Source organism: Hibiscus syriacus, unplaced genomic scaffold (genome assembly GCF_006381635.1).
Source record: "Hibiscus syriacus cultivar Baekdansim isolate YM2019G1 unplaced genomic scaffold, ASM638163v2 tig00002392_pilon, whole genome shotgun sequence".
In the NCBI taxonomy this organism is placed as follows: domain Eukaryota; kingdom Viridiplantae; phylum Streptophyta; class Magnoliopsida; order Malvales; family Malvaceae; genus Hibiscus; species Hibiscus syriacus.
In genome coordinates this window covers 42479-66610 of record NW_024061928.1, presented here as the reverse complement: position 1 = coordinate 66610, position 24132 = coordinate 42479, and the positions used below count along the sequence as shown (strand labels likewise).

Sequence of the window (24132 nt, the reverse complement as noted above, 5' to 3'; positions counted from 1 at the left end):
ATTTAATCAAAAATTTCTTTTTTAATGTAACTCAAAATTTCAAAATTTCAACTTAATTCGAACGTAAACAAATAATTCTCATTGATTCGAATAACTTAAAATTAAAAAAATCAATTTTTTAAATTAAGTCGAATTTTGCTTACCTGTGCCTAAGCAGCTTAAGTAGTCGTAATAGTTCGCGGGAACAGATTTCTCAACGAAAACCACCTGTCGCCCTGCAATTAAACAATGTATTTGGTCCCCTACACCCTAAAGTTGTTCCGTCTCATCAAACCCTACATTTTAATGACATATAGTAATATAGAAAGGGAGACATCCTCTCATTTCAGCCTAATTAAATTGAGGTCTCGGTTTTCCAAACTCATGCACATGCCACACGCTCTCTCCATCATTAGGCAAGGACTTTGCCTTTTTTGTTGTCACAGCTTCATCCCATCATCGTCTTGAGTTGTAAGGCTTATGCCTTTTCCTCCTTTTTATGGATGCTTTTCACTCATAATCAAATAAACCCCCCCCCTTCATTGATGTTTTAAAACTTAAATCCATCAATTTAAAACTTAATTTATTTTTTATTGAATCAATTGACTATAGCTTTTATTTTTTTTTCATAATTTATAACCATTCATATAAACTTTAATTTTATATTATGATCTGATTCTGATAATTACATATTTTCTTTATATTTAATTCAAATACTTTTTTATTTTATTTCGTTTTTATAATCTAGAATATCTGGTTTTAGTCATCAGGTTGATTAATTATGACACAAAATGTGCTGACAGCTTTTTGGTACCATATTATAGGATATAAAGATGCAAAGTAGGAATAAAAGGGAATTGTATGATTTTGTTTAGCCGAAAGACATTGGTACACATTCATGTGGGTACTATATATATATATATATATATATATATTTCTTAAAACTATATAATAATAATAATAATACAATATATTGCAAGCTATGCTTGTTGCTATCAATTTCCAAAACACAGAATCTACCCATCCTCAATGTACGTAGAATTGGATTTGACTTGAAAACACATAACTACTTTATTATTATTGATATAAAATTATGATTATGCGTTAATTAATCGATCAATCTTTTATTGTGTTAGCAAAATTGGTGAAGTGAGGAAGTTTGATGATAAGTTTTTTTTATATATTTTATTTTTTAAAAATAATCTAAATCATGTTATAAATAATATAGACAAGATTGATTGAGTAAAGCACGTTGTATTAATTGGCTAAGGTCAAAATACAAAGCACAACACAAAGCAAGGGTAGGTTGTGTGGTGTTTATGAGGTGTTAGGGAGATGGATTTCAAGTTTACTTACCACTAATTATATTTGCATGTCAATCATTAATTATATATATCCTAATAGATCCCATCTACCTAATATTAGAGGGGATAAACTCCGTTTAACTCAAACAAATCATATTTTCCTTTTAATTTTATATAAGTTGATGATTTTTTTAAGAAAGAAAATTAATCAAGATATCGTCTCGTTAATGATTTAACAATTTAATATTAAAAAACAACATAAAAGATAATGATAAATTAAATTCTTTTTAAAATTTAATAACAAAATCGATACATAAATAAAACTTCAATGACAAATGAAATAAGTTATGTTTCGAAAGATAGTATCTTGCCATACCATAAATAAAAATTAAATATCTAATTGTATCATTAAAAATGTTAAATATCTACTTTTTTTTATTAATTTAAAGGTAATTACAAATTAATAACTGTTTGAAAAACTCTCAACTCATTTGACAATAGACACTAAAACACTTTTGATATACGTTGTGTTCAAATTTATAATAACAAACATCCCTTTAACGCTGAGATAACTTGATTTTATATTACATATCTAAATATAATAATTAAAAAATTAAATATCTTATAACACCCTTAAAAATCTAATTATAAATAAATAATTACACATTATGTCAAAATTAATTATAAAAAATTATATATACCAAGTGTTTTGTAATAAATAATGCATAAATGCCGCCTTTTATTTATTTATTAAGCAATAATAATGATAAAGAGTTGCCACAAGTTTTCTTGTATCATCGTCATCATCATTTCTATTTTTTCGATTATTAAGTCTTGCCCTCTACCTTTGCCTATGCTATGCACCCATCTTCATTCAAACCTTAGCTTTCATTTTCAACATTTATTCAGCTTTCTGTCTGTCTAGCTTCCTGTTCATTGCCAATTTGCCATCTCCATCTTCGAAACGACATCATTTCCATTTTATGTCTGCACTTCTTCCTTGGCATTCAGCAATGGCTCCTGCTCGCTCTCACATATTACTTGGTTCTCTCTGAAAAGTAAAAGGGTACGTTTTTCTTTAGCTCTGTTTGCTTCATTTCATATGCTTCTCACGTTAGATGGAATACCCCCAGAAGGAAACAGTCGAAGCACTATAAAATTGGAAGCTTTGAATTACTTACGGTTTCATGGGGAATGAACCCAGAAGCAAGTTCAGTTTTGGCTTTCTGGGGGTCTTAAACAACATTTTACAAACTTGAAAAAGAAAAGAACATTTAAAAAAATAAATCCTCTTTTAAATTTAGACAGAACTTTTGCTTAGATCATCATAAAAAATGATATTCTCCTTCTCTTACGAGATACAGCTTTATTTGCTTGCCAGTCCTTATGTCATTTGTTCTGCAAAATTGCTGTATATTATCCTTTCATACAAAGATATCTAGATACTAGTCTTATGAGAATTTGATCAAAATGGAGGACTAGATTCAGTGAAATCTCTGCATATCAATTAACAAAACAATGCTATGACTTGGGTCGATTCTTCTTGTAAATGTATGCTTTTTGTTTAGCCAAGTTTGATAAGGTTGAATAATCAATGTCTTCATTGATTGTTGACAATGAGTTTCTTTGTGGCTTTACAGAACATTATCCAAGCGCCTGATTTTCTTCAATGTAGGAGAAGACTGATTTTTGGGGTGATAAGTACATTCTTTGTAAATGAAATGATTTGGTAGATCAACTGGCTCCATGGGTGGCTTATTTCACTTTTTCGACTTCAACCAAGGCAACATGGCCAGAAAAATACTTGCACACAAGAGACACGTTGGCGGTAAATATCCTTCTTACATTATTCATGGGAAAAGTTATGTAGTATAACACTTTGGATTCAGAATTAGATATGTTTTGGTGGTTACTTCCATTCCGATTTTACAGATTTCAAAGTCAGGTTGTAAGGTTATTTTGTAATAACTTGACAGATTCTCACAGTAACAATGCTGTTAGGCAAAAGTTTAGTTTGTTTCTTAGCACTTAACTAGAGATTTCCTGAAGTGCTATTTCTGGTTCAAAGTCATCTCAAGGAAGTAATGCAAGAACAAACTCATGTGTTTTTTACCAGAAAAATGTTATTCTTCGTGGTTGAGATTATAATATACCAAGTTTTAAGGATTGCGAGGTCATTTTTGTATATTATCTTCTTCTTAATTGGTGAGAGGATATGTAACAAGAATGTCAATTCCTCCTAAATTCATTTCCACAGTGCGATTCACTAATGCCGTTGATTTTGTCGCTCTGCAGTTCTGGATGCTCCATGCAATAGGTTGGAGATGCAACTAGAAACTTCTCAGACCTACTGTGCCGTAGATGATCTGCCGGTAATTTTCCAATCAAATTCCTTGTCAATAGATATAAGATACATAGTAAATTTTTTAAACATCTTAGACTATGCTCTTTGTGTTGCATGAATCAGGTCTAACAATAGTGTCTAACTGGGTAGTCTTACGAATAACTGTGAAGAAGTTTTACTTCGAGTTCGGTTTTCTTTGTTTTCCAGTATTCTATTCTTTTAATATTGTGAGCCTTTGTCTTGGTTAAAATCTTTGATCATCTCAATGAAACACATGCATCTTTGATCATCCTTAATTAATCGCCCGTCTTAGTTGGGGCCAAACTGATTCTACAATGAGTTTTAACTCAAACTGAAAATAAAATTATCATCTAAATATTTCTTAGGAATCTGAATGCATTTCATGTGAATTTTCAGCATTCTCATCAAGTTGAAGAAGATTGGGCAGCAAAATACTATTGTCAAACTGAGACTTCAATGAAGAAACTAATAAATGATGAGATGTCCAGACAATCTAACACCAGACAAAACACACCTAGTATTGTCGCCCGACTTATGGGGATGGATGCATTGCCATTAGATACGAAACCCGTCGTACTTCAATCAATTGAGAAAAAGAATGATAACCAGCAAGTCAAGTTTTGTATGAAGGAAAAGAATTCAAAGGGCTCAGATGTGCATTTGGCTTCTGACTCAACTTACTCGAAGAAAATGGATGTTGACTCGGTTTATGGTAGTAAAGACAGAGATGCAGAGAGGTGGGGCACCAGCCAGAAGTATGGGAAGCCTAGGTTTCGTGAACATCCTCAAGAGGAAGAATTGCAGAAGTTTAAGAAAGAATTTGAGGCATGGCAAGCCTCCAGGCTTAGGGAATGTTCAAAAGTTGCTGGTGTTGGAAGCATTTCTCTGTCTCAAGAGAAACTTAGCAAGGAAAAAATATCACTTTATGCAGATTCTGAAAGAACAAAGCATGAGAAACCTTTGGAATCTAAGAGCTTTGCAGTTAAAGAAACTTTGCACGGAATGCGTTTGCATCATTACAGACATAAGTCAGCTGACTTTATACCAGAGCAAAAAGAATCACGAAGACGATACACAAGTAGGGATATTCAGCTACCTTCTATGATATGTTATAATGAGAAAGTTGATGCTGCCCCCACAAGAATAGTGATCTTAAAGCCTGGTCCTGAAAGAATTTATGACCGTGAAGAATCATGGACAGGTTCCTCTGACACATTTGATGAGAGAGCTAGTATAGAAGATTTCCTGGAGGAGGTAAAGGAACGACTAAAACTGGAACTGCAAGGTAAAACTCTTATAAAGAGTTCTGTGGTTAGAGGAAGTGAAATCGAGACCCCTTTCAGTAAAAAGCCATCCGATCCAGGGAAAATTGCTAAGCACATTGCAAAACATGGCAGAGAAAACGTCAGTAGGGATCTTGAAATGAATTTAGTTCGATCGGAATCAACCAAATCGTATAGAAGTTCAGTTCTGTTCAATGGACCAGGCTCCCCTGAGTTCAACAACAAAGATACAAGAAGATTCTTGTCAGAGAGACAAAAGAATGTTAAAAAACAAGAAACAGTGTTGGATATACCAGTAGTTTCCATTGGCAGCTCCAGAGCATCCATGTATGATAATGAAAGGGACAGGCTAAAGCAAATACAAGATATGCCAAAGTCCAGAAATGAGCAGAGCTACTGTGAAATTGTTAAAGATGAACAAGAAATGCAAACGAGATCTTTCAGGCATGGAGATGATGTTGAACTGCTAAATAGGGAACTGTTCTCAAGAAATCTGGTCAGGTCATTGTCAGCCCCCGTCTCGGGAACATCATTTGGAAAGCTGCTTTTAGAGGACCGCCATATTATAACCGGTGCTCAGATCAGGAGGAAGCATGAAGGCGTCGAAAATGTTCCAGTTAGTGTCGGAAAAAGGAAGAAAAAAAGGTTCAATTTGAAAGAGAGAGTTTCTAATATCAAGTATGGTTTGACACTTCGACGGAAGCTATTTGGAAGGAAGATTCAGTCAATGGTGGAAGCATATGGTGCACATGATGGTCCAGCAAAATACATCTTAAGTGGACCAAAAGTTATAAACTTCAGCGAGAGACATGTAAGGGCATGCATCCAGTTTTTTTTTTTTTTTTTTTTTTTAATTTTGAGTGGTCATGCTTCCAGTTTCTTGTTTCTAAAGTAAGAGGTCAGTTAGATACACTTCTCATTTTGTTTTGTAATTAATATATCTTTATTAGGAGAATTCGACTGAGGTGCCTCCCAGCCCGGCATCAGTTTGCTGCAGCACAAATGAAGAATTTTGGAGGCAAGTAGATTATCTCACCCCTATATCGACACCTGATGTGAATTTTGGAGAAGAAAATGCTGTACCACTGGTTTTCAAAGATATCAGTTCTAATTTGAATGGTATGGAGATTTCCCTTTAATACTAAAGCAGCATGTGTAAATTATGTTCTATGAAAAATTACAAAAGGGTTCCTTCTTCTGTTACTTGACCGCACAACTACATTACTCTTAATGAATCTGACATATATTAAGGTGTATAGGCATCATTCCAGTCCAATATGGCTTCTGTCCACATGATGAACAATTGTGTTGATATTAATGCAATTTATGAAAACATTTTATTTATTTATTGATTACCAGAGCTGCGGAGGCAACTTAATGAACTTGAGTCTGACGGGGCAGACGACATATCAGTCGAACAGGACTCTAGTGAATCTGAAATGGGAGATCTAGAGGACCAAGCAGAAGGCTATGTCAGAGACTTGCTTGTTGCTTCTGGTTTGTTTGATGGATCATATGACAAATCCTTATCTAGGTGGGACACATTAGCGAAGCCTATCGATGACTCGGTCTTCGAACAAGTGGAAGAATCATATATAAAATCAGGCAAAGAGAACGACAGCTCTAGAAACAACGAGAACGAGAAGGTAGATCGAAAGGTGTTACTTGATTTGTTGAATGAAGCACTCTCAACAATATTAGGGCCACCGGTTGCCATGTCTCGGTTCAGGAGAAAGCTTCTCAGTTCCTCCATATTGCCACCTCCACGAGGAAGGAAGTTGCTGAATTCTGTGTGGGAAATTATCCAAACCAATTTATATCCTCCAAATGATGGCTGCCACTACTCGCTCGATAGCATGGTGGGCCGGGATTTACGTTCAACCCCTTGGTCCGGCTTGATAGACGATGAAACTAATGTTTTGGGAAGAGAGGTGGCATGCCACGTTATCGGAGACCTGGTTGAGGAAATTGTGAAAGGCATGCATTCATGAGTTTTTGGCTGCAGCCATATAAATATTATTTGCCGGTAAAGGTGAATATTAACGGGAGATGCCCAGTTCCATGTGCATATATTTGCCAGGTTTGCGACATATAGGTTGACTCACATCCATCCCCTGTATCAATGGGGGATGCAGCTGCCACTCCTATGGGGGATGCAGCTGCCACTCCTATGGGGGATGCAGCTTGTTCCTAAGATGACGAGTACATGAAATTCAAATCTACTTAGATTAATTATTTATTTTTTAAGTTGTATCTACCATAAAATTTTATTTATATATACTCGTATAGAAATTTGATATAATTACTATATATATTCATCTTAAAAAAATATGTTTAGATCTTACTTATCCGGACAGATAACAATGATGTATGGTAAGAAGTCTCGTATTTTGGTTCTGACAGAATGTCATACACTAGCAGTTAACAATCTGTTGTCCTTTTAGTTTTAGTTCTTTCTTTCTGCATGTTTCTTACCTATAATACCGACAGCTAGCTGCATCAGCAAGCCGTCAGTCCTATGATTTTATAAATTTCTTTCTATTCTTCAGTTCCATCAACATTTATCAAATTCTGGTATACAGATAATACTACAAAACAAACAGAGTAGTATTTTAATAAATACCATGAACCCAAGCCACAAGGCGCATGTTGCTGCTACCATACGCATACAAGGCGCACTAAGCACCAGGTTGCATTAACCAATAGCATTAGACACCCCAACATTAAATAAGTCTACTAGTGTGGACTGTAGCTTGTTTGTTTACACTTTATCTGTCGGTTTGCCCATTTCCTACTACTAATACTTCCACTTCTCAAAACTTCTCTCTCTCCCAATTCTTCCGCAAGAGACAGAAAGAATTTAAGATAAAGAGATTTGAGTGTACCGAGTTGCCGGAGATGAGTGAAAATTAAGATGATGATAATTGAATGGGATCAGCAGCAGCAGCAAGACAGTCAACCCCAAAACCAGAGGGAAGAAAATGGGAATGGAGTAATATATGTCAACGCGATGACCGATGAGCAGCTGGAGACTCTCCTCAAGCAGATTGCTGTTTATGCCTCCATCTGCGAGCAGCTGGTCGAGATGCACAAGAACCTCACTGCCCACCAAAACCTTACAGGTTTTTCCCTTATGCCCTTGATTTTCTCTTCCTTTTTGTTATCTACCTTGGATCTACATCAAACTTGTGAATTCCCCTCTGTTTCCCACATCTTTTTGTCTATCATTGTTCCACTTTCTCAAGGGTTGAGGTTCTTGCTTTTATCTTTTTTTTTGTATACAAATTAACAGTGCTCTGATTTCATTAGGGCGGTTCACTTGTCTGCTCTCTTCTTGTTGCAAAATAAGTTAAACAAAGGACCAATTCATCATTGAGGAATAGATAATATCTAAGGTAAACTGCACGTTTAATATTTCAACTATCACTTTTGATCACTTAATTATTATTTTTTTTAAATCATACCAAATGTTATGTTTCCGTAGGGATGAAAAAAAAATTCGAACCCGACAGAAAAAATCGAAAACCAAATTAAACGGGTCAGGTTCGAGGATGATAAACGGGGACGGAAAACCGTTTATGTTAAACGGGGACGGATTTGGTAATCCCGCCCCGATTACCCGATTACAAGGCCTGATACTCGGCCCGATAAATATTAAAAATAATTATATATATATAATATTAATAAATTTAATTTAAATTAATATATATATATATATATAATATTTATATATTTAATTTAAATATATATATCCGACCCACCATTAAATAACTGTTTATGCTAAACATAGATATCCGTTTTCCCGCGATTTTTCCCGATTACCCGATGGAGATCCCCTTTTAAATCCCCGCAGGTTTTTAAGCGGGAATGGGTACGAATTTTTTAAACGGGGACGGGGACAGGGGACCAATACCCGGCCCGAACCCAGCTCATTGCCATCCCTATGTTTTCGTTTTATTTTGATCACCCACCACTGAAAATTTAACAAAATTGTTAATGTAATATATATATTTTTTTATTTTTTTCAATGAAGACGTAAAATTATCTTATGATGATACATTATCATTACTGTTAATCTTTTAACGGTAGATTATGAAAATAAAATCAAAACGTAATAATTGAAGTATTAAACATGTGTTTTACCCTAACATCTAATAAATCCCACCTTTCCTTTGTTCGTAAGAAATTCACCTAACTTTAGGTGCCAGCCTTCTGAGAAAAAAAAAGTAACAAAATCAGAAGAATGATTTGTACAAAAGTATAGGTGGAAGCCATTAATGCAAATACCCCATGACTATAATTTATTTCACTAGTCTGAACCTTTTCCAATGTGGATGGACATAGTCATTATGTAACACTCAACTCAATGTAGGGTACTGAAGAACTCTTCTTTTGGGCAGGTGGGAGGCTGGGAAATCTGTATTGTGACCCTTTAATGACAGCCGGCGGGCACAAAATCAGTGCCAGACAGCGGTGGACACCAACAGCCCTGCAGCTTCAGATTCTGGAACGCATATTCCATGAGGGGACCGGAACTCCAAGCAAGCAAAAGATCAAGGAGATATCTTCAGAACTAAGCCAAAACGGCCAAATTTCTGAAACCAATGTGTATAACTGGTTTCAAAACAGACGAGCTAGGTCTAAAAGGAAGCAAGTGGTGGCTGTATCCTCCAACAACAATGCAGCCGAATCGGAGGTGGAAACCAAAGTTGAGTCGCCGAAGACAAAGCCGGAGAATCTTCTGGTCTCTCAGGCTGAACAAGATGTGTGCTTTCAGAACCGAGAAATAAGCTCTCAGCTGAATCACTTGGGAGGGAGTTACCATTTTTATGAGCAGCATGCATGGCAGGGTGAGTGAGATTTGACATAGCAAAGCTATTACATACACTGAACATGAGATGGAGCGGTGGTTTTGGTATCTTTCTGATTACTTGTTAATATTGAACAACTCCTTTAATGAGTTTGGTCACTTCCAATAGGTTTATACAGATTTTATCAACCGTCGGATATGATAGTGAAGAAAGTAACATAGTCTAAGATAATAGTTTAGTATTTTCCTCTCATTCAAATGAATTAACAAAATAAAATAAGAAAATATAAGCAATTATTAATATATTTAATACATTAAATATTACAAAATTAAATTATTAAAAAATGATTTAAGGACTATATTAAATGTAAGAAAAGTTCATAGATCATATTGATTTTTTTAAAAAAATTGAGGGTTTTAGATACTATTAAATCAAAAAGTTTTTGTTACAAAGATTTAAACTCCTTTAGGTGAAGTTAAAAAATCTAATTATCGTGTTTTCTAATTTTTCAAAAATTTAAAATAATTTTAATAAAAATATTATATATATTTTTAATTTTTTTTAATTTTCATTTTTTTTTATTTTTTTCTAAAAACATTTTCTAATTTTATAGTGAAACAAATTTTCTTCGGCATTTTATACTTTCTAAAAATATGAAAAATAAAAATAATCTATATTTTTAGAACCAAACATATCCTAAAATTTTTAAAAAAAATCTCTCATAGTCTAATTGTAAAACAAAATTATACAATCTAAGGTCAAAATTTCATTTTATTCATTTTTAGTACTATAAATTTTATTTTAATTAAATTAAATAAAATTGATAAATCTATTAAATTTATACTTTTTTGTCGATGGATTTAAGGCTTTTTTCCCGAAAAATCATCCTTACACTATAATATTCCCGATCAGGTACTGTTCAGATTATATTTCTCGATTTAACACCTTTTGTAGAAAGGCACGCCCCCTGAAGCGTGCTTTATGCTGATATGACGCCACGTGAGGTAAGGCGCGCCCCCTGAAGCGCGCCTTATGCTGAGTTGGACACACGTGGCTAAAGCGCGGCCCTGAAGCGCACCTTACGCCACGTAGGGCTATAGCGCGGGGCAGGGGCCGCGCTTTTCAATTATCACATACTCAATTATTATACATGCATAATACAAGGCGCGGTGCAGGTACCGCGCCTTGTATAATTATTGTTCATTTTCTCGGCTATAAATACCCTTCCCCCGGTAACTCCTCACATCTCCTCTCAACAGAAAAAAATCAATACAATAATCCGACAATCTTCTCATATTTGATTCAAAAGTTCGTGCGATTTTTCGTTATAAGGTAATTTTGTTATAATTTTTTTTATTATACTTATTGTTTATTATGATTATTTGAAAAAATTATTATACTAATTGTTTTTAATTAATTTCTGTATTTGTAAAATTGGAAAGCTGGAGCATACGTCGAAATATTTTTACGGTGCATGTAATAATATAAAATTATATTTTTAAATTATTTACGTTTATGTGTAAAAATTTTATTGTATTATATTTTCGTTCATATATTATTTATTTAATAAGGTTTGTTTCAGTTTTTTTGTAGATATAATATTGTCGCACTTTTAAACTCTAAGAATGACGCGACTTTCAACTATTGTTTATTATGATGAAGAAATTCGAGAAGATGAAACCGACGTTGTTTTCGTATCAAATGAGCGTGTTAAAATATCATTCAAGAGAAACATAACTCTTGAGGAGCTGATAACGAAGTTTTCGAGGAAGGTTGATGTTGGAAGTAGTAGAAGAATGTCGTCGTTGCAGTACAAATTTCCAACATCATTGTTGCCATTAACTTATACAACATTCGAACTTTCGAACAATAATGATGTTGAAATGATGGTTGAATCTCAAAGTAATTATTCAGACGTCGATATTGAGATGTATGCAAAGTTTGTTCAAGTGCGTGTTGTTCGGGGTCAGTCATTAAGCTCCCACTATGGGTTGTCTGAACAAGTTGACAGTTCGACTACAGTAATGTGTAATGATTTTAATACCATAATGGGGAGACATTCATTCGCAACTCCTTACGATATGTATCGAGGAGGGTCCATGAATAATCCGTATGGCAACACCACGTCCAGTTCAAGGGGAAGACATTCATCTACAAATTTCTTTGACCTTAATATGGAGATGTCATCGACGCAACAATCTGTGCAGTTTCCATTTGACATGATGGCTTCAAGCTCCAGGGGGAGGCATTCGATTGCGAGCTTTTTCGATCTCAATGTCGATATGGCTTCTAGTTCAAGGGGAAGGCGTGGAAGTAGTAGGTTCTTCGACCTAAATGTTGAGAGCATGGAGGAACCATCATCTCTACCAGAAGAACCGCTTCGTGAGCCTGGTGCGGATGGTGTTGAGACTGGACTATTCGTGACCATAGAAGTAGTAGGTTCTTCGACCTAAATGTGGACCGCACTTCATCATATGACGCGTCCTCACTCAACTCTCGAAAATTGGCACCTAACCAATATAACGGTATCCGACCACTGTTAAAACTTTACGGGACACGTCCTAGATTATCCCGACACAAAGTAGTCCAGGAACTCTGAGCGATCCCCGATATCACATCTCCATCTACCGAAAGCCCTAGGTGCATAGAAACATCCTCAAGCGTAATTGTGCACTCTCCGCACGGAAGATGGAATGTGTGGGTCTCCGGCCTCTACCGCTCCACTAAGGCAGCAATCAGGTCTGGTTCTATCTTACAATGACCCTCATATCTACCTATGTAACCGAATCCAACCTCTGCTAAATACGACCAGACACGGTTAGGTATCGCTAACTTAATGTTCCTAATAAAAGGATCTAATATATGATCTCTATCCTAAAATATAAATAATTACAAAAATTAATTCTTAAACTAATAATCATGCATTAAATAAATCAACAAATTATTACTAATAATTTAAATTAAATTAAAACGTTAAAATGTTACCGTATTAGCAAAGTGTCGAGATATATGATTTACATCTAAGCGAAGTAGGTCGTCTTCCATTTTATATCTGCAAAAAAAAATTTAATTAAATAAAATATTAAAAAATTTAAATTTAAATAAATTACTAACAAAATACTAAATATAATAAAATATACCTTATAAAGAATATAAGAGAGTATTTCAGAGAATTTGAGAGGATTTGGTGTGATGAAAGTGATTGTAAATGTGGGTATTTATAGGGAGGGATGGGATGTGAACGAGTTGGGGTAGGTGGGTAATTAAAGGTAAAGTGTGCCGCAGGGGGCGCGACTTTCTGACGCGTGTCATTATTTCAAAAAGGCGCGACCCTTGCCCGCGCTATAGCCCTACGTGGCGTAAGACATTCCCCAGGGGCCGCGCTTTAGCTACGTATGTTCAACTCAGCATAAGGCGCGCTTCAGAGACGCCTTACCCACGTGGTTTCATATCAGCGTAAAGCGTACTGCAACGACGCGTCTTTCTGTAAATGATTTTAAATTAAAAATATATTTTAAACAGTGCCTGATAAAAATATTATAGGATAAGAGTGATTTTTCGAGAAAAAAATCTGATTTAATTTAAATTAAATCTAATCTTTTATGGTATATAGAAAATTTAATGATATTGACGACGGAGATTTTACTTCGTTTTGCAGATATATAGATAATTAATACACTAAAATGTTTTTTTAAAAGATAAAAAAAAGGAGATCCTCTTTTATTTTTTCTTTTACCACAGCTCTAAGGTTTGGCTCCTCCCGCCACTATCATCCCTCCAGCCATCGTAGCCGGGAGCTCACAGTCGACGTATTATAGGACCTCTTTACAGTCTGAAGAATTGATTTAATTGGAAACCGTTTAAGTTTGTCTTTCGTTTTTCAAGGTTTGAACATCTTCTTTCCCAAAAAAAAAAAACGGATGGGGAGGATCTCAATGGCTTACATACACGAAGGTGAATGGCCTCCTGGGTCAGTTGATATTCACGTCGTCAAAAAGAGTCTTCGAAAGGCTGTATTTGTAGCTATGCTTCTTCTACCATTTGCCTGCATTTTCCTCTCTTTCAAGGTATGCACTCTGGACTGTCAATTTATTCTTAATATTCGTCCTATTTTAGTTACATGTTCTTATGTTTAGGAATCAATTCACTGCCCCTTCTCTTTTGTACTATGACTATGAGTTATTGGGGAAGTAAGGAATTGCCAATCATGAATTATGGGAACTTTAACTTCTTCCTCTCTTTTTCCCCCCCAGTGTTAAAACAGGTTTTCTACCTGAAGAGCAATATTCTGGAAATTAACTCCCTTTATCTGGTTTTGGCATTTCATACATTGAGTGGATTTATATAACAGGAAATTTCATCCACTCTTATTTTGTGGAGAATGCTGCTAAGTGGACACTTTGTCATATTATTATTATTGGTTTGGAACCCTGTTCACAAAGGTGAGAGTCTTTTCAACTGGTTGCCTTTGTTATCCGATGTGTTATTTTTCTTCAATTCAGCAAGTTTTTTAATCCATCCGATGTGTTATTTTTCTTCAATTCAGCAAGTTTTTAAATCCTTTTTCTCAAGTTTTTTATTTTTAAGCTTTTAGAGTCTGTCATCATAATGCCAGCCTTTGGAGTTCAGCTTGAAACTCACTATGCAAGGTAACATACTAAAACTTCTACTTCTCTGATAATGAATGTTAAATACCCATGTAGCGACATGTTCTACAGTATACCATCAATCATATGATTTTCCGGACTTGATTTTCAAACTTCCTCTTTTAATCATATAATAAGATTGTATGTAAGAAGGGGAAATGTCTGTTGTCACTCTGTTTCATAATTGATGATCTAGGGTGTTATTCAGTATTAGGGCTTAATTGTTCTTCCATCCAATTTTAGCATTTCGCATTGCACTGTCCTGGAGTTGCTAGTGGTTCTCAGGCATTTCTAGCTTTCCCTCAATAGACTTGCTCATTCTTCTTTCTTATGTTTTATCAATATTCATAAATAAATCCTTGAGAAATTTTTGTTCACGAACTTTTGCAAAATAGTAGTTGTAATAGCACCATAACCAATGTTATCATTTCATCTTCTTTTTTTTGTTTACTTTGCTGTAGTGGAAGAATCATCCGCAGATTTATTCCAGCCGGAGAGATTTTGAAACCTGTATTATTAGAATGTGTAACCCCAGTAACTTGTTATTGGAGCCTCTCTTTACTTGTGCGTGGGAAGGAAGAGCTGGTGTTGGTGTTCAAGGTAAAACAACTGAATTTCATTCTTTGTTACTTCCTTTGGAAAATATGGGTTTGGGGTTGGGGGGAATATATGCTGCTGCTATATCTAAACAGGATAGAAAATCACTTATTGTAATGATATCAAGTAATATGAGAATTGTGTAGGGGTGTGTGTGTGTGGTCATATAGCTAATATAGCAGTTTCCGGTTTAATTGAGGCATGAAGCTTGGTTGTGTGAAGGAGCTACACCCTCCGATGAAGATGTTGCTTCCTGTATGGAAGGCCTTGTGTGCTAGCATGGAGAACAGAGAAAGTCGAATCACATGTGGGGAAGGTGAAGATGGTTGATTTCAAGGCCGTGAAAGTACAAAAAGAATTATATTGTAACACATCAATTAGCAAAGAGTACATCTGGATTGCTTGCTGCAAGTGTAGAGAAAGAGGAAAATGCATTCTCATTAGAGTTAAAACAAACTAGTCCATTCTTGTAGAAGAGGATGAGCATTAAGAGATTATCAGCAAGTTGTCTGTTGCAAAAGGAAACAAACTGTGGATGACCTTTCCAACTCAATCAAACAAGATACCATATGCTTTTGTCCGTCTGTTGTGTCCCCCCTGGTTTGTTTCATTTAATATCCAAATGGGTTGTAGGTTTAGGGTTTACTATACCATTTGCAAACAGGGAAATTGTTTGAGAATTCAACCAGGAATGATAACCGTGTTCACTTCTTTCAGAGTGAGAGAATAACATTCTGCCGTTGAGGCCGATACATGTATACATGGATGGAAAAATGGTCGGTTTAATTTTTCAGTATGGCATGATTGTATGCTCAGGTTAAACAAGAGTCCTGAACCTTAAGATCTTATGCCTTCTTCACAAGGCACCGAGAAAACGATTAGAACCTGCCACATCAAAGTAGCAACGGATATGATTCTAATTGCACTTTGGGATGAGAGAGATTGAGCGAGAGGCCAGCATTTTAATCCTTAAAGCAAACACCCAAGAACAATGCTCGTAGAAGAATTACAAATATAGTATAATGGCTGCAATATTTCTTTTTGTGCTATTTGCTGTAAAGATAAATAGAATAATATTCAGTTGATTACTATTTACAATAACCCTATGAGTTTAGAATACATCAAAGGGAAAAAAAGAGAAAAGCTAAGGATCGTAGCAGGATGCATTGTTGATGATCCATCTGTGTCAGCTAGCAATTTATATATTTTTGAATAGTCTAGGGTGATTACAACGTGCATATACCTTGTAGACACAACTGCAATTCAATACTTCTAAGGAGAACAACATTCTTTCATACCATTGAGTTCACCCAATGGCTTCTAGCTAGCAACATATCATAAATACAAACTAAGGGTTAGAAATTAAATACCTTTACCAAGTGAAAGGGAAAGCAGAAGTAGGATGTAAATGTTCTAAAAAGAAACAAACCATGTATTACCTGGTGAAGAAATTCCAAGAGATCAACATTTGACACCTAAAAATGCAAGGGTATCTGCATGTTATCCACATAAAACTTCATTGACATAGAAGTTCAACTGAGCACAAAAGGCAAACTTGAATTTGCATGATAAGCAAACAAGGACATGGAAAGTATTTGCAGGGATGAGTATCCAACTTTTCCTTCAAAATATGATAAAAACGGATAATTTTAACGACTTTCCCAACAGAGTCAGACATACATCTTTTAACAAATTGTGCAGTAACCGATGCCCCATCTCTGGCAGGATCTGTTATTTAACAACTAATAAGTTAAACCTAGAAATCACACAGCACCAGCTTCATAACATCAAACTAGGCATACCATCTCTTTCTCTGTATCCAAATAGGTGACCAGCTTCCCTTCCCTTCACCGGATAAGACCTCGTTTTTGACATCAAATTAGTAGCGAAAATCCCAACTTCCACAAATTTGAACTTCAGAATACTTTTACCTTGTGACAAAGTTCTTCTAGTTTTATTCTTTCATCTGCAGCATGCTGCAAAAGAGAACAATAACTAGAGTTAATCATAATGCCAAAAATTTCAACAGCATTTATGTGAGTCTGCATGTTGATGTTATTATTTATGTCCGAATCAGCATATCAGATATCTTGCATTTGTTCTTTGTTGTTGGGAACAGATCAGCATATCACCTTAGATACAATGCTTTTTTACTTACTAAATCTTCCACCTGTTTAATAGTGATCATATAATCTTTTTATGTTAGAAATATCACAAGTGAAATATTTTATCAATGCTATTAATTGAAATTCAATTATTAAATCAAAAATAGTTGTAGACTAAATTCCAGGGATTAAATTTTAAAAGTTATAGAGTATAGGGACTAGAAAAAGAATAAACCATAAATACATTAGCATAGTAATTAGTAAGACGACACAAGATCTTCGTTTTCACTCTTCCTTGGACCCTCTTCTTCAAAACTAACACCAATGTATGCATACCCATATATATTAATTTAATATAAAATAAATATCAACCAACAACAAAAACCCTAATTTCCTTCCTCTCAAATCTCTTAAATCATCTTTCTGCAATCCAATCCAAACCCCAGGCGTAAATGATCAGGTATTGAATCCAAAATCCATCCTTTTCTTCTTTTGGAATTCACTCTGTTGTCATTTGCATTCCATAATTCCATTCAATCTAAGCTTCTGCGTTGCATTCTGGCTTCACGTTCCTGTAGTCCTCTCTTTTTTCTGTTATCGATCGCCCTATTTTTTTACGTTTGAATTTTCGTGCTCTCATTCGTACCATCTGTTTCCCGTGTGATCTTTAAACTTGACAATTCATTTTTCATTGCATAATGATCTTTTTGTTGACTTCCTGTCTTTGTTGTTCTTTTGATTTTAATCGGAAGCTCTTATATAACCGAATTTGCCGGTAGGGTTTTCAAATTTTCCTTCTTTGTGTCATTTATAGCACGTGAAGGCTCTTTCAATTCTGATTTATGTGTTAGAACCGCTTGAATTTATGCTACTTTCCAAATCTGTGCGTTTTTCTTTCTAAATTTGATTGATATTTACTATTTATTGTTATTATTATTATGACTGCTGAGAAGTAAGATTTTGTTCTGGGTTTTGTTTAGCATTTAACATCTGGAATCTATGAGTATTGATGTTCTAGCGTGGATGTGATCAAAACTTTTTATCTATATAGACAATTACCCCTTTGATGTTTCAGATTTTAATAAATTGGGGAAGGGATGTCAATGGAGGATAACATTTGTGACATCAATCACTTGGATGCCGATGCCCTTCTGCCTCCTCGGAAGCGGCTGCTGGCGGGATTTAAGAAACAGGCTTCCAATGCCAGCAGTGCTTCAGATAAGCCCACCATTGCTTCTTCCTCGTCATCGCCTCCAGCTTCACCCTCACACTCACCTTCACCTTCTACTTCGTCAAGTGATGTTAATGCCTATCTTAAGAATCTATTGCTGAGTTCCCATTTGTACAACCCAAATCTTTCTCCTGAGGAGATTTTGGAGGCCTCGAGAGCAGCAGCTATCTCAGCTGCTAAAGCTGCAGAGGCTGCCAGAGCTGCTGCAGAGGAGAAGGCTGCAATCGCCGCTAAAGCTGTTGCAGCAGCTAAGAGTGCATTGGACATTGTAGCAAAATTTTCTGAAGAAACAGTTCACACGGACAGACACCTAAAAAGGAATAAGCTCAAGAAACATGTCCCTGTTCAACTCTTGTATAAAAAAAATGGACCAATTGGGAGTCCTAGGACAGATGAAGAATTAGCCCGGAAATTGCACCGAGATATCAACAGTTCCCCGAGAATCTCAGAGAGTTATTCAACTGAATGGAGAGGCCATAGACATAAGAGGCCGAAGGTCATGCCAACTCATGAGAAAACAATAGCTTCCAATGGGGGCATACGGTTGGGTGGAAGCCTGTCTTCTACATGCTATGGAGGTACTATGGCAGGCAAAATTGATTCCGAGCGCTCCATGGAGGAATCTGTTAAAGCAGAGGCAAAGGGTTCTAAATATGAAAAATCTGTGCAATCAGAACTGAATAATGGTGAAGAAGAATCAAGGCATTCGAAGGGAAAAGCCTCTGAGGACGTTACCCCTGGTAAGAAAAGGGGAAGAATGAAGCCAAGGAGGTTGCCCCTGAGCATTTGTTCCTTTAGGGATCGAGTGAATCCAAAGGAAGAGATGATTAATAAGAGCTCTCCATTGACCGAAAAGAACATGGATAATTCAACTGCTGCTGTTAAGAACTTTTTTACTTTGGATCCCTCTGATGGTGGTGTTACTTCAATTGAAGGTGCATCTATGCGGAAATGCCAGGATTTCAAGGCCACTGCATGTATCAAACAAAACAAAGTCATGCAATCATAATGTTCAAACCCTGTTCTTGTAACAGGTGGCTTCATTGATTGAAGGTAGTAGCTGAGGTAGGATTCGAAATTCTCTTTTTATAGGAAATTAGGAACGACTTTACCCCATTTATCTCTTTGCTTGTTACTGTTTTTGTAAGGAAGTTGAATTGACAATGTATATTTGAATGTTCAATTGCTTGCCTCCACACTTTACTGATAAAGCTTGCTACATAGAATGATAGCAGTATTTGGATTTGAGACACAGAGGAATGCAATAAATGTAGATGACTCCTTTCTTTTCTTCTTTTTCATTTTTGCGTATTCATCCTGCTTCCCTGGATGATGCTACATGTACTAAAACTTGAATGCCATAGTATTGTTATTTCAGCAGTTGATTCATTTTTTCTTCTTCTCAGCTCATCCATTTTCTTTTATGGTTGTTCCCTTTTGTTCTATAAAATGGCTGTATGAAATTCGTTATCTTCATGATGGATCAAGGGGGTGGCTGGGCCGCTTGGAGACAATCGTATTTCTAAAAATTTCAGAAATTAGCATGTATTTTACATTTTTTTTTATTTTCTATTGATAATTTATTTTAATCCCCTAGAATTTTATTAAAATTTTAGAATGTCCGAAACATTTCATAACCTAATGAAGGATATCGGTGAAGTTCGAATTATGGAAATAAAGCTGAAACCAGCATGTTGGAAAAACCTTATAAGCACCGCTTTCTACTACAAGGAGAATGGCAAAGCACGCATGAAGAAATAAAGGATTCATTCAACACTTTAAAGGCTTACAGATGTGAGTTCAAAACTTTCAGCAGAATAGCTTGTAAGAAAATATCCTAATATGTAACTTGTATTAAAAGTAACAATTTGAACATAACACGCTCAGTAACGAAGTTAAACACACGTCATTTCCTCACAACAGTTATTACTTTTGTTAACCAAAAAAAGAAGCTTATTGTTATTGTCACAACCCAAAAAATAAAACAACACAATCAATAGTCGTACAGGTGGAGGGAGGGATCTTTAATCCCTTCTTCTCTTGCCCACCTTAGATCTTAAGTTTGCTCATTCCATCGTCCACCTTAGATTGACCATCTGAGCTCTTCAGATTCAGCCATGGGTGTAGCAGACACTGCTGGGCAGTTGGTCGCTTCTCCGGTGAAATATCAAGACAAGGGGAAAGAAACCCCAGAAATTCACGAGCATCAGTCTCGGCGAATTTGTATTTAGTCACCAACAATCGATCAAGTGGCAAGTACTTCAGTCTTCGAATCCTCTTCAGATCCCCATGCCTGTCGAAAAAATCCTTTGATCGAGCTCCTCCAATGGCAATCTGTTTGCGCAAGCATAAATTAACATTTGTATCACATTTTCTAAATGGGAAAGGGCATTAGTATAGAAATCATTTCACCTTCCGTGGCATCTTTCCAAGAAGTTCCATCATGAGAGCTAGGTGATCCTGGAAGCAACCGAAAATGTTATTCCCAGTGGTCCTTTATCACTTTTCTATCTAAACGGTCATTATGACTATAAAAACCCACAAACAAACAAACAAACAAAAAATGATGATGATGATGATAAAGATAAAGATAATGAAATAGTAGACATATATATTCATAATAATATGCTAATCAAAGACGATAACTAAATCTATAACTCTGTTAGAGTAGAACCAGGACACTTCATGATATATATGAAAATCTAATTTGGTTTGACTTCAATAAAAAACATAATTGTTATGATGCAGGCCTGCGTTCTACTCAGAACAGTTCTTGTTTATAGCTCTTTTCTGGTATGACAACCAGAAGAAATGAAATACTGTACTGGCAGGATAAGAGGATAGGGAGGACAAAAGCATTACTATAACAGATTAACAGCTGCAATGCAAGTAGAATACGTGAAGAACTATGATGATCCTAACCAAGCATCGTGTCATTAAATTTGAACACATTTTCATAATTGTGTTACTCTCTATTCCTATTTTCAAGCACAGACCCTGCAAAACTAGGACAAGGAAAGACGATTCCAAAACCGTGATGCATTGTATAGTCGTACCTCATCTTCACTAAATCCTTCTCCAGTTTTAGGAGCAAACATCATGTCACCAGTAGCAAGCTCAAAGGCGATGCAAGCAAATGACCACATATCAACGGAAAAGGAATACCCAGATTGAAGTATGACCTCAGGAGCTCTATACTGCCTTGTTTGAATTTCTTCTGCAAAACGTTTGTCAGCCCAACATGCGTTTCCAAAGTCCACAACCTTGCACCTCATATCAATCCCATCAAGACATCTTGCAGGTTTTCGAGCTTCTCCTCCCATTGAATCTCTTCTACCGGATATATTTGCAACTGCCCGTTTTGCCCTCCGTTTCAACTTTTTCTCAATCATGGTAGACCCGCCATTTAGGGTGCCCCCCTCAGGCCTTTCAAGGATTGGAGTAAGACCAGATCTAATTGGATCCTTGGCTGGATCAATGGTGGAGCAGAGAAGAATATTTTCAGGTTTTAGGTCAGTGTGGATTATACCAAGCTCCCTATGCAAGTAATCCAGAGCTAATAGAACACATTTGCAGATCTCCCTAACTTTATTCAACTCAAGTCCTTTGTAACGGCTAAACTTGATTAATTGAAGTAAGTTATCACCAAGGAATTCAAGCACCATGCATAGATGGTGCCCGTTCGGGCCAGAGTGCTTAAAATGGTCAATCAGGCGCACCACCCACTTGGAGTTTGAAGGATCTCCATCAGCAATAGCACAGAGAACTTCAATCTCATGAACGGCAGCTTGTGCAAACTGTTGTGCGCTCTTCTGAATCTTTAGAGCAACATATTTCTGGGTTTAAAACAGAAAACGGTTTAGATTACAGCCACTAACAAAATAAATCTTCCAAGACCCAACATCATTCATCAAGAGGCAGCACATGATTACGAGAGCAAAGATTTTCCCAACTCAAACATAAAAAAAACACTATTTCAGATTCCAGATCAGGTTTCATCTGATCATATATACTTGTAGTAAAATTATTATTATTAAATATCGATCGCCGATCCCAAGAAAACGGGAATAAGAAATGAAACGGGTAATAACGCCTACATAAAAGAAAGATATAGAAACGGGAGAATAGAGGGACATACAGAGGCCTGAGTATCGTAAGCGAGCCAAACAGTTGAGAACTGGCCCCATCCGAGTTTCCTCTGGGCGATGTAACGACCGGAAGCGAAAGGATCGCCGATCCGCACGGCATGGTACCCTCCTTTCCGGTAAGAGTCGACTCCCTCGTCTTCTTCCTCAGAGCCCGATGACGAGGAACAAGACATCCCGGCAGAATGATCGGATCTCAGACAACCCTGATATTTCTCTGGTGTGTTTTGGGGGAAAATTAACGAGAAAACGAAATTTTGTGTTCCTGGTTTACTGTTGTTTGGAGGTATATATTATATTATTATATTTGCTTTTTTTATGGTCTTCTATTTTGGGTTAATGTGTGTGGCTTTGAATAGAAAGCGTGGTGAGTATGGAACAGGTGTCTTCGTGGAGCCGCCGTCAGTGGTGCTCCTCCTCCTCCTTGTCTCCTTTCAACGTACTATGTTGGTATATTTAATTGATTATAGCTTTTGTTGATGCAAGGTAGGATGGAGCGTGGCCTGGCCATGTTACCTTGTAGGTGTACGACGCACTCGTACGTAGGATAGGATGAAGATAACGGCATGGGCTCGGGCTCGGGCTCCTTTTACCAATTTCGTAATTTCATTTTCTTAGGTTCGTCGGAGGACGCTTTTCATCTTCCACCTATCGCTTATCATATTATGTATCCAGACTGTGTACAATTATCTGATTCCATCTCAAATTTTATTTTTTCATCTTCAAATTATTCTAACCTACTATTTCGTAAAATAAATAATCAAATCCTTGTTGAAAGTCTTCATTCGTTGCAATACACCGAATAGAATTAGTTAAAAAAAAAGGGCACCAAATGGTGAAGTCAATTTCGTGCAAGTTTTGTTGAAAATATGGTAATGGAAAATTATCAAATTTAGTCTCTGTATTTTAAGGTATTTATAAGACTAATCCTTAAGTTTTAACTATAAATACTCTAATACATTTAGTTTCAAAATTATCTCAGATCATTCTAGTTTTCTCCCAATACTAGAGAATTTAGAGAGTTTTCTTGAGAGTTATTTTCTCATTTTTATCAAGAGAGAATTGTTATTGTTTTCTCCTTGTTAAATTGAGAGAAGTTGTAATTCCTATTTTTTCATAGTGAAATTCTTCTATCGTTGCCCGTGGTATTTACCCTATATTATTTAGGGGTTTTCCACGTAAAATTTGTGTCTTCTTTATCCTCATTTTTATTTTCTCAAATTATCAGTTGCGATTTTTCTCTATCCGATAGCCGTATTCCGCAACAATTGGTATTAGAACTAGATTTGAGTGTGTAATATATACTTATTGTTTTTGTGATTGCCACCAAAAGGTGGATCCTCCAACATAAGAAAATAAGAAGTTATTACCCATTCTTTGAAGGTTCCATATAACTATTCACGATAGTGAAATAGTGATAGCTATTTGTAATAGAAGCTATGACAACGAAATTTGATATTGAAAAGTTTAATGGGAGAAATTTCTCATTGTGAAGATTGAAAATGAAGGTCATCCTGAGGAAAGACGGTTGTCTAGCAGCTATCAATGAAAGGCCGGTAGATTTCACAGATGTCAACAAATAGATCGAAATAGACGAAAATGCTATGGCAAACTTTCATCTAGCATTAGCAGATGAAGTATTGTCAAGCATCGAGGAGAAGAAGAC

The 24132-nt window shown here is 35.9% G+C and overlaps 5 protein-coding genes across 5 annotated transcripts; 4 read left to right on the top strand and 1 right to left on the bottom strand.

The window, feature by feature from the left end:
• The first annotated feature begins 2930 nt into the window (after nt 1–2930).
• On the top strand, nt 2931–7126 carry LOC120145574. The gene is made up of 5 exons (XM_039159403.1): nt 2931–3111; nt 3579–3655; nt 4045–5742; nt 5882–6050; nt 6291–7126. The coding sequence occupies exons 1-5, from the start codon at nt 3030–3032 to the stop codon at nt 6920–6922; spliced, it is 2658 nt and encodes an 885-aa protein (XP_039015334.1). The 5' UTR covers nt 2931–3029; the 3' UTR covers nt 6923–7126.
• Nucleotides 7127–7697: 571 nt separating this feature from the next.
• Nucleotides 7698–9835, top strand: LOC120145564 (WUSCHEL-related homeobox 13-like). Its single transcript, XM_039159394.1, has 2 exons — nt 7698–8053; nt 9332–9835. The coding sequence occupies exons 1-2, from the start codon at nt 7846–7848 to the stop codon at nt 9787–9789; spliced, it is 666 nt and encodes a 221-aa protein (XP_039015325.1). The 5' UTR covers nt 7698–7845; the 3' UTR covers nt 9790–9835.
• Nucleotides 9836–13476: 3641 nt separating this feature from the next.
• On the top strand, nt 13477–16833 carry LOC120145552. Its single transcript, XM_039159387.1, has 6 exons — nt 13477–13809; nt 14094–14184; nt 14337–14391; nt 14850–14988; nt 15208–15575; nt 16821–16833. The coding sequence occupies exons 1-5, from the start codon at nt 13663–13665 to the stop codon at nt 15313–15315; spliced, it is 540 nt and encodes a 179-aa protein (XP_039015318.1). The 5' UTR covers nt 13477–13662; the 3' UTR covers nt 15316–15575; nt 16821–16833.
• Nucleotides 16834–17443: 610 nt separating this feature from the next.
• LOC120145594 lies at nt 17444–19720 on the top strand. Its single transcript, XM_039159415.1, has 2 exons — nt 17444–17550; nt 18166–19720. Exon 2 carries the CDS (start codon nt 18188–18190, stop codon nt 19328–19330), a length of 1143 nt encoding a protein of 380 aa, XP_039015346.1. The 5' UTR covers nt 17444–17550; nt 18166–18187; the 3' UTR covers nt 19331–19720.
• Nucleotides 19721–20154: 434 nt separating this feature from the next.
• On the bottom strand, nt 20155–22744 carry LOC120145584 (SRSF protein kinase 1-like). Its single transcript, XM_039159409.1, has 4 exons — nt 22460–22744; nt 21378–22157; nt 20734–20781; nt 20155–20655 (listed from the first exon to the last, which is right to left on the bottom strand). Exons 1-4 carry the CDS (start codon nt 22640–22642, stop codon nt 20371–20373), a joined length of 1296 nt encoding a protein of 431 aa, XP_039015340.1. The 5' UTR covers nt 22643–22744; the 3' UTR covers nt 20155–20370.
• Nucleotides 22745–24132: the final 1388 nt, after the last annotated feature.

Excerpts from the sequence above, each read along its gene's own strand:
- LOC120145574 (XM_039159403.1), top strand. The coding sequence starts at position 3,030 with ATGGGTGGCTTATTTCACTTTTTCGACTTCAACCAAGGCAACATGGCC. Across the intron at positions 3,656-4,044 it reads GTGCCGTAGATGATCTGCCG|CATTCTCATCAAGTTGAAGA; the intron begins GTAATTTTCCAA and ends GTGAATTTTCAG. Across the intron at positions 5,743-5,881 it reads TAAACTTCAGCGAGAGACAT|GAGAATTCGACTGAGGTGCC; the intron begins GTAAGGGCATGC and ends TATCTTTATTAG.
- LOC120145564 (XM_039159394.1), top strand. The coding sequence starts at position 7,846 with ATGATGATAATTGAATGGGATCAGCAGCAGCAGCAAGACAGTCAACCC. Across the intron at positions 8,054-9,331 it reads TGCCCACCAAAACCTTACAG|GTGGGAGGCTGGGAAATCTG; the intron begins GTTTTTCCCTTA and ends TCTTTTGGGCAG.
- LOC120145552 (XM_039159387.1), top strand. The coding sequence starts at position 13,663 with ATGGGGAGGATCTCAATGGCTTACATACACGAAGGTGAATGGCCTCCT. Across the intron at positions 14,392-14,849 it reads CTTGAAACTCACTATGCAAG|TGGAAGAATCATCCGCAGAT; the intron begins GTAACATACTAA and ends ACTTTGCTGTAG. Across the intron at positions 14,989-15,207 it reads AGCTGGTGTTGGTGTTCAAG|GAGCTACACCCTCCGATGAA; the intron begins GTAAAACAACTG and ends GGTTGTGTGAAG.
- LOC120145594 (XM_039159415.1), top strand. The coding sequence starts at position 18,188 with ATGTCAATGGAGGATAACATTTGTGACATCAATCACTTGGATGCCGAT.
- LOC120145584 (XM_039159409.1), bottom strand. The coding sequence starts at position 22,642 with ATGTCTTGTTCCTCGTCATCGGGCTCTGAGGAAGAAGACGAGGGAGTC. Across the intron at positions 20,782-21,377 it reads AAGGATTTAGTGAAGATGAG|GATCACCTAGCTCTCATGAT; the intron begins GTACGACTATAC and ends GGTTGCTTCCAG. Across the intron at positions 20,656-20,733 it reads TTGGAAAGATGCCACGGAAG|ATTGCCATTGGAGGAGCTCG; the intron begins GTGAAATGATTT and ends TTGCGCAAACAG.